This window comes from Gymnoscopelus braueri (genome assembly GCF_963280865.1).
Source record: "Gymnoscopelus braueri genome assembly, chromosome: 10".
In the NCBI taxonomy this organism is placed as follows: Eukaryota; Metazoa; Chordata; class Actinopteri; order Myctophiformes; family Myctophidae; genus Gymnoscopelus; species Gymnoscopelus braueri.
Window position 1 is genome coordinate 35,466,426 of NC_137611.1, and position 7,500 is coordinate 35,473,925.

The window sequence follows — 7,500 nt, forward strand, 5'->3', positions numbered from 1 at the left end:
CAACTTCGCCATGGTGCTGCTCATCTTCCCGGCCATCCTCAGCCTGGACCTGCACCGGCGCGAGGACAAGCGACTGGACGTGCTGTGCTGCCTGTACAGCCCGTGCGCCGACCGCGTCATCCACCTCTCCCCGAACGAGCTCTCCTCCTCCGACGCCAACTCCTCCACCTCTTCCTCCGCCGATCACACGCCGCCGCCGCGGCAGCACGCGGCCACCGCCTCCACGGCGACGCACCACCACCACCACCAGTACGCCACCGGCTCCACCATCACCACCAGCACCCACATCACCACCACGGTGCAGGCCTTCACGCAGTGCGACGCGGCGGGCCAGCACATCGTCACCATCCTGCCGCCCACCTCCCAGATCTCCACCAGCCCTCCCTCCATCGTCCTGTCCTCCCCTCCGCCCTCGCACCCGCACCCGCCGCCACCGCAAGGTAAACAAACACAGAGGAGAGGGAGCTCACGCCCCTATAGCTGTGAAAGTCTGGTATTCACACCCAAATGTGAAAAGCACTGTCCGGTGTTGATGCCTATTTCGCCAGAAGTACTCCAACTTTTTACTTAAGTACAAGAACTAATACCACAATGTAGAAACACTCTGCTACAAGTAAAAGTTCTCTATTAAAAATTGTACTTGAAGCACCAAAAATACTTGCATCAAATTATACGTTCTGTACCGAACATAAAGGTAATCATTATGCAGAATGGCTCATTTTAAATCTTTAGGTTTTACAATTGTAACTCCGTTTCGCTAAGAATGGAGGGTTTAAGTGGCTCAACTCCTTTCCATGTGTTTCTCCTCCGCAGCCGTGACCCCGTCTCCTCCCACCGCCACCACCTCGGCGGGGGGCGACCCCTACGGCTCCCAGCTCTTCGCGCCCACCTCCAGCTCCACGCGGGACCTGCTGGCCCAGGTGGACGACTCCTCCAAGGCCGGCGGCCGCGAGTGCGTGCCGCTGCCCTTCCTGCGCTGGAACCTGGCCAGCTTCGCCCGCGAGAAGTACGCGCCGCTGCTCCTCAAGCCCGAGAGCAAGGCGGCGGTGGTGGTCCTCTTCCTGGGCCTGCTGGGCCTCAGCCTGTACGGCACCACCATGGTGCACGACGGCCTCTACCTGACCGACATCGTGCCGCGCGACACCAAGGAGTATCACTTCATCGACGCGCAGTTCAAGTACTTCTCCTTCTACAACATGTACCTGGTGACCATGGACGGCTTCGACTACGCCCGCTCGCAGCGGCTGCTGGTGCAGCTGCACAACGCCTTCACCTCGGTGCGCACGGTGGTCCGCGACGAGGACCACAAGCTGCCGCGCATGTGGCTGCACTACTTCCAGGACTGGCTCAGAGGTAGGCCTCCCCCTCCAGTGTGTGTGTGTGTGTGTGTGTGTGTGTGTGTGTGTGTGTGTGTGTGTGTGTGTGTGTGTGTGTGTGTGTGTGTGTGTGTGTGTGTGTGTGTGTGGTGTGTGTGTGTGTGTGTGTGTGTGTGTGTGTGTGTGTGTGTGTGTGTGTGTTTAGCACTCAGTCTTAGCCCCTGAGGCTTTTCTTTTTGAATGATGTCAGAATCCTCTAGATTGACTGACAGAGGGCTCTTTCATGTTTACCTTTTTCTAAGGACAGGGGCGTGTGTGATTTGTGTGTGTGTGTGTGTGTGTGTGTGTGTGTGTGTGTGTGTGTGTGTGTGTGTGTGTGTGTGTGTTTGTGTGTGTGTGTGTGTGTGTGTGTGTGTGTGTGTGTGTGTGTGTGTGTGTGTGTGTGTGTGTGTGTGTGTGTGTGTGTGTGTGTGTGTGTGTGTGTGTGTGCGCGTGTGCGTGTGTGCGTGCGTGTGTGTGTGTGTGTGTGTGAGGGGTGAGTGAAAGTTCAGCCATGCTATCCGCCCTCATCCACCTGGGCTCAGGCTGGCAAGGTATAGAGGGTGGAGGTCATAGGTTATCTGTCTGTGTGTGTGGGTGGGTGTGTGTGTGTGTGTGTGTGTGTGGGTGGGTGGGTGTGTGTTTGCCCTCAGGCGAGGATCTGTCAGAGAGCCCATTCAAGAGGAAGTAATAGCTAACAGGTCAATCAGAACCATTCCTCTCAATCAGAGCCAGTGGAGGATTTACACTCCTTTACATGAAAAGAACCGTCACATTCATTTTAAATGTCACTTAAAACAGATTTCATCAATAAAATGTCATGGATGGATGGATAACTAACAATGTATCTCATGCTGTAGAAACTAGGAACATGTTTTATTATTGACTTTATAAGAAAATAATTATGCTTAAAAAAAACGAAATTGGAAAGACCACTTTTTTATCTTTAAAACAGTATATGTATATCTTTGGAACCATAGAAACATAGACGCCAATAGATTAGGCTTGAGGTTACATGCTTTGGACTGAACTCATAATCGCCCCCCCTTGCCTTAAGGCAGATGGGGGCTTCTTAAACTTTCTCAACGCAAGACCCAATGAGAAACATAATCTCTCATAGTTGAAAAGACCCCACCCTCAGGGAATGTACGAGTGTACGTTGTGTATCATCAGCCTGAAAGCCATCTGCACGGTGTTGATTTATCCATGTGTAACGGCCGGGTCCATTTGGTAACACACTCTCACTACTGTGTTTGAATCACATTTACATCTGATTCCAAAAGATACACAGAACGAGGTCGATGTGTCGCCAAGCCCGATGCTTAAAATAAATGAAAATGGAGACTTATAAATTAATAATGCATAATACATTTTATCTTATTTTTCCTTCCTCCTCCTCCTCCTCTCTTTCTCTCTCCTTTGCATATTCTACCTTCTCTGCTCACTTCTACTCTCTTCTCTGCTGTCTTTTATGCTCTTTCTCTCATCCTTTATTTCCTGAGCTGCGTCCTCTTGTTGTTGATGTCTGTTATTACAGCGTGTGTGCGTGTGTGTGCGTGCAAGTGCGTATGGAAACGACAATGTCAAAAGCCAAACTTTGTAATATAACAAACTACAAAGGCTTTTGGTTAACTTTACTCAGCCCACACACATTGACGAGTCACCAGTACTGAGACACAAAATGCTTTGCTGCATGCATGTTTATGTGTTTTAAGTGTCGGTGCGTGACTATGTGCATTGTGGGTATTTGAGTGTGTGCGTGTGAGCTCTTCCATTAAACTAAGAGCCCCCCCTCTTATTTTACAACGGTTGTTTGTTTGTGGCACACAGGGCTTCAGGTGGCGTTTGATGCCGACTGGCAGGCAGGCAGGATAACGCACGACAGCTACCGCAACGGCACCGAGGACGGAGTGCTGGCCTATAAGCTGCTCATCCAGACCGGCTCCAAGAAAGATCCTTTCAACTACAGCCAGGTATGCTATAACAACAACAACATGCAAAGACTCCATTTACCATACAGTATATCAGCCTGGTTTAACTTTGAAGCAGATGACACATTGGGATATTGTATATTAGGAATGGAAGAAAGTTTTTTTCTTTCTTTTTTATGTTAACCCATTAAGATCTGAAGCCTTTCTATATCAGTGGTGCTCAAACTTTTTCATGTCAAGGACCCTCAAAATTTAATTTATTTGACTGCGGAGCCCATCTCAAAATATTTTGTTCCAGGGACCACCAGAAGCAAAGATTTGAGTTAAAAATGTTCGCTTTAAAAGAATATATATTCAAAGATTTGCACACATGTTCACGATTTTTCATAGATAGCAGATCTACAAGCTCATAGCGCGGCACTCTGTGCCACACTATGAGCTTTTTAAAATAATGCTATTTAGCTCAAATCAAAAAGTGACACAGACGCGTTCCAGGTCTTAATGGATTAACACAAATCTGAACAGCCCAGAAACAACTCTGCAACATCTAATCGCTCCGTTCCTTTCTCCCTTCCTGTAGCTTACGTCCCGCCGGCTTGTGGATGCCGAGGGCCTGGTTCCTCCGGAGGTCTTCTACATCTACCTGACGGTGTGGGTCAGCAATGACCCCCTGGGGTACGCAGCCTCCCAGGCCAACTTCTACCCCCACCCCAGAGAGTGGATCCACGACAAATACGACACCACGGGCGAAAACCTACGCAGTGAGTTGCTTTATATTGGCAGTTGCATCGCTTCGATGTTATGTTCTCTTCTATAACTTTTCACTTATTTTTCTTTTCTAAATACAGCAATAGGCAAATCGGCAACCCGGATATACCCAGATCCTAAACTTAACCTCCTTCTCCCCCTCACCTCTCTTCCTTTAGTCCCGCCCGCGGAACCGCTGGAGTTCGCCCAGTTCCCGTTCTACCTGAACGGCCTCCGGCAGGCCAGCGACTTCGTGGAGGCCATCGAGAGCGTGCGGGCCATCTGCGACGAGTTCAGCCGCAAGGGCGTGTTCAACTACCCCAACGGCTACCCCTTCCTGTTCTGGGAGCAGTACATCGGGCTGAGACACTGGTTCCTGCTGGCCATCAGCGTGGTGCTCGCCTGCACCTTCCTGGTCTGCGCCGTGCTGCTGCTCAACCCCTGGACCGCCGGCATCATCGTAAGTCAAGAAGTCGCTCGATGTCGCGTGATCTACTCCGTCGTGCCACACCGGTGTCACAGGGGCGAAAATACCCGATCTATAAGCCTGAGCTCCATCGTGTTCCTTCTCCTTTTCACTTTCTGTCCCGTGGCGTTCCGAGCAGCCTGTGCGATGTCTCGCTCGTTCCCTCCACCTTGTCCACGACTGGCGCCGCCACCTTTCTCTCCACACTTCTCTCTCTCCCCTTCTCCCTCTCTCTCTCCTTCTCTCCCTCCCTTCTTTCCTCTCACCCCTCTGAGCACAGCTCAATATAACACTGTCTAGGGGGGCCCTTCCCTTCTGTGGAGAGCCAGCGCACACATGCGCACGCACGCACACACACACACACACACACACACACACACACACACACACACACACACACACACACACACACACACACACACACACACACACACACACACACACACACACACACACACACACACACACACACACACACACTCTCACACACACATCGGCCTTTGTCATTCTAATCCGACCGGGCCCGCCTTAGAAAAGGAAATGCAAAGGAGTGAGAGAGGCTTTGCCCTCCTGAAGTCTCTACCTCACACTCCCTTGCTTTTGTCAGAGAGAGAGAGAGAGAGAGACTTGGGGAAAGGACAGAGCTGCCCAGTTGCGACCTTGGCCTACTCAGCCCATCCATCAGGGGCTGTGTGTGTGTGTGTGTGTGTGTGTGTGTGTGTGTGTGTGTGTGTGTGTGTGTGTGTGTGTGTGTGTGTGTGTGTGTGTGTGTGTGTGTGTGTGTGAAAACAGCCCATCACTTCAGCGGCTGGGAAACATTTCACACACAGGCTGGTGGGGCCGGTGGTCTTCAAGGGGAGCCCCCCAAAATCACACACACGTGCACCCATGCACACACACACACACACACACATATACCGGTGACCGTTGGGGTGGGGTGGGGTGGGGGGCGGCGTAGTGTAGCGCAACAACAGAGCCAGTTGCATTTGGAATGTGTTTAATTTAAATCCAAAAGTAAACCGTCCCTAGAGCCGCTGATTGAGACAGCAACACACTCAATCTCCTCAAAGAAAGAGAGAGAGAGAGAGAGAGAGAGAGAGAGAGAGAGAGAGAGAGAGAGCGCCCTGGGCTACATGAATATAGCGTGGGTTTCTAAGCTCAGGCCTGTGTAGGTTTGACCAGGCCTATATGTGTCCGCAGTAAAACGGCTTTTATCATTTCCAATTTAACCGTGACCAAATTGGAACCCCTGCCAAGATAAAAGGATCCTGTAGAGGGCCTACAACATTCTTCTCTCTCGCTCTCTCTCTCTCTCTCTCTCTCCCTCCCTCTGCGTCTCTCTGTCCATTCTTTGTCCTCCATTCCGCATCTTCTTCGAACACATTTTGTTCGGCAGTGTGCGTTCAGTGTACTGTATTTGTCAACATTGCAGGTTAATTAAAAAAAAGGCAGGGGTCGGGGGGGGCGGGTCGCCTGAAACAGTGCTTTGTCATAACGTTAAAACAGTAACAGCAGAAAGTTATAATACAATAATAAAATAAAAGGACTGCCCATCAGTCAATGATTAACTCCTCCTTAACGATAGACACACTGCCACTGGTGTGGTGTGAACCACTAAAAACCATATAGTTCATTGACCGAGTTCCCCCGGGGCTCTGTCCTCGGACCCTTCCTTTTTCCCCCTCTACACCAAATCTTTGCCTATCATGACGCTATGGTTCAAGTGGTTAGTAACGGTAGTATAGTTGCCGAGCCCCTCGAGGGAACAGAAACAGGAAGTAAAGGTAAAGATGAAGTCACTGTGGTGACAGAGAGGGGGCCAGAGGGAGAGAGAGGGAGGGAGAGAGCGAGGGGCCCATATCGCATTGTGTCAGTCACTTCTGGGAAAGAGGAAGAGCGAAGGGGGGAGAGAGGGAGAGAATGAGAGAAGGGGTAGTAGTAGTAGTAGTAGTAATGCTTTGGCCCCCCAGAGGGTGCGTAATTTGACACTGTGCAAGTTGAGGTCCTGAGTGCAGGGTCAAAGATTGTGTGGGGTAAAGAAGCACGGGGCTCGATTCCGTCACCCTCTCTATCCTGCTGTTGCTCCAGTGCCTTCCTGCCGCACCCCCCCGCCTTAATAACACTTTCAAACTGACCCCCCATAACTCTTGAGAGTGTACAAATGGAACCAATTGATTTAGAGTCGCCGTTTGTTCGCTCATCTACAGCGCCGATGCTAAAGAAAGAAATGTCCTTTTATTTTGCAGGTGTTCATCTTGGCCATGATGACGGTGGAACTGTTTGGCATCATGGGTCTCATTGGCATCAAACTGAGTGCCATCCCTGTGGTGATCCTCATCGCCTCAGTTGGCATAGGAGTGGAGTTCACAGTTCACATTGCACTGGTAAGAGAATCAGCACACACACACACACACACACATAAAGAGATGATCCTAAACATATTACAAAGACGTTCCTGTGTTAGCACTTAACAGAATCAGTTGGAAAGCGGTATACGGTTTAATTAAAGACATCAAAGAAAGGCACTTTGACTTTGTTTCGTCTTGTTTGCCGTCATCGACCATAAAAAGGCAACAAAAGAAGAATTGAGCAATGTCCTGCTTTACGCACACAAGCACACTGGGTGATCACAAGCAGGAGCTGGTCGGCAAACAACAGCAAGCTCCTGCCAATGGCAGCTAAACATGAAATTCCAATAAATCTAAGCCTACCCCACGAGCAGACCCCGTGTTTGGTGTGGTAACTTGTTTCTAAAGGTTTCTCTCTCTCTCTCCCCGCCACCTCCCAGGGCTTTCTGACGGCGATCGGGAGCAGGAACAAGCGCTCAGCTGTGGCCCTGGAACACATGTTCGCCCCCGTGATTGACGGAGCAATCTCCACGCTGCTCGGGGTGCTCATGTTGGCAGGCTCCGAGTTCGACTTCATCATGAGGTGTGTGTGTGTGACACTGTGCATGTCTGTCTGTCTGTTGTGTTTGTGTGTTTGTGTTTGTGTCTGTGTC

The 7,500-nt window shown here is 50.5% G+C and overlaps 1 protein-coding gene across 1 annotated transcript in view; it reads left to right on the plus strand.

Moving 5' to 3' along the window:
* The window catches only part of ptch2 (patched 2), a 32,381-nt gene that overhangs the window by 17,352 nt on the left and 7,529 nt on the right, over positions 1–7,500 (plus strand). The window contains 7 exon segments of the mRNA XM_080439869.1: positions 1–440; positions 814–1,353; positions 3,186–3,328; positions 3,867–4,047; positions 4,213–4,493; positions 6,746–6,883; positions 7,288–7,430. Coding sequence (XP_080295995.1) covers positions 1–440; positions 814–1,353; positions 3,186–3,328; positions 3,867–4,047; positions 4,213–4,493; positions 6,746–6,883; positions 7,288–7,430 — 1,866 coding nt within the window.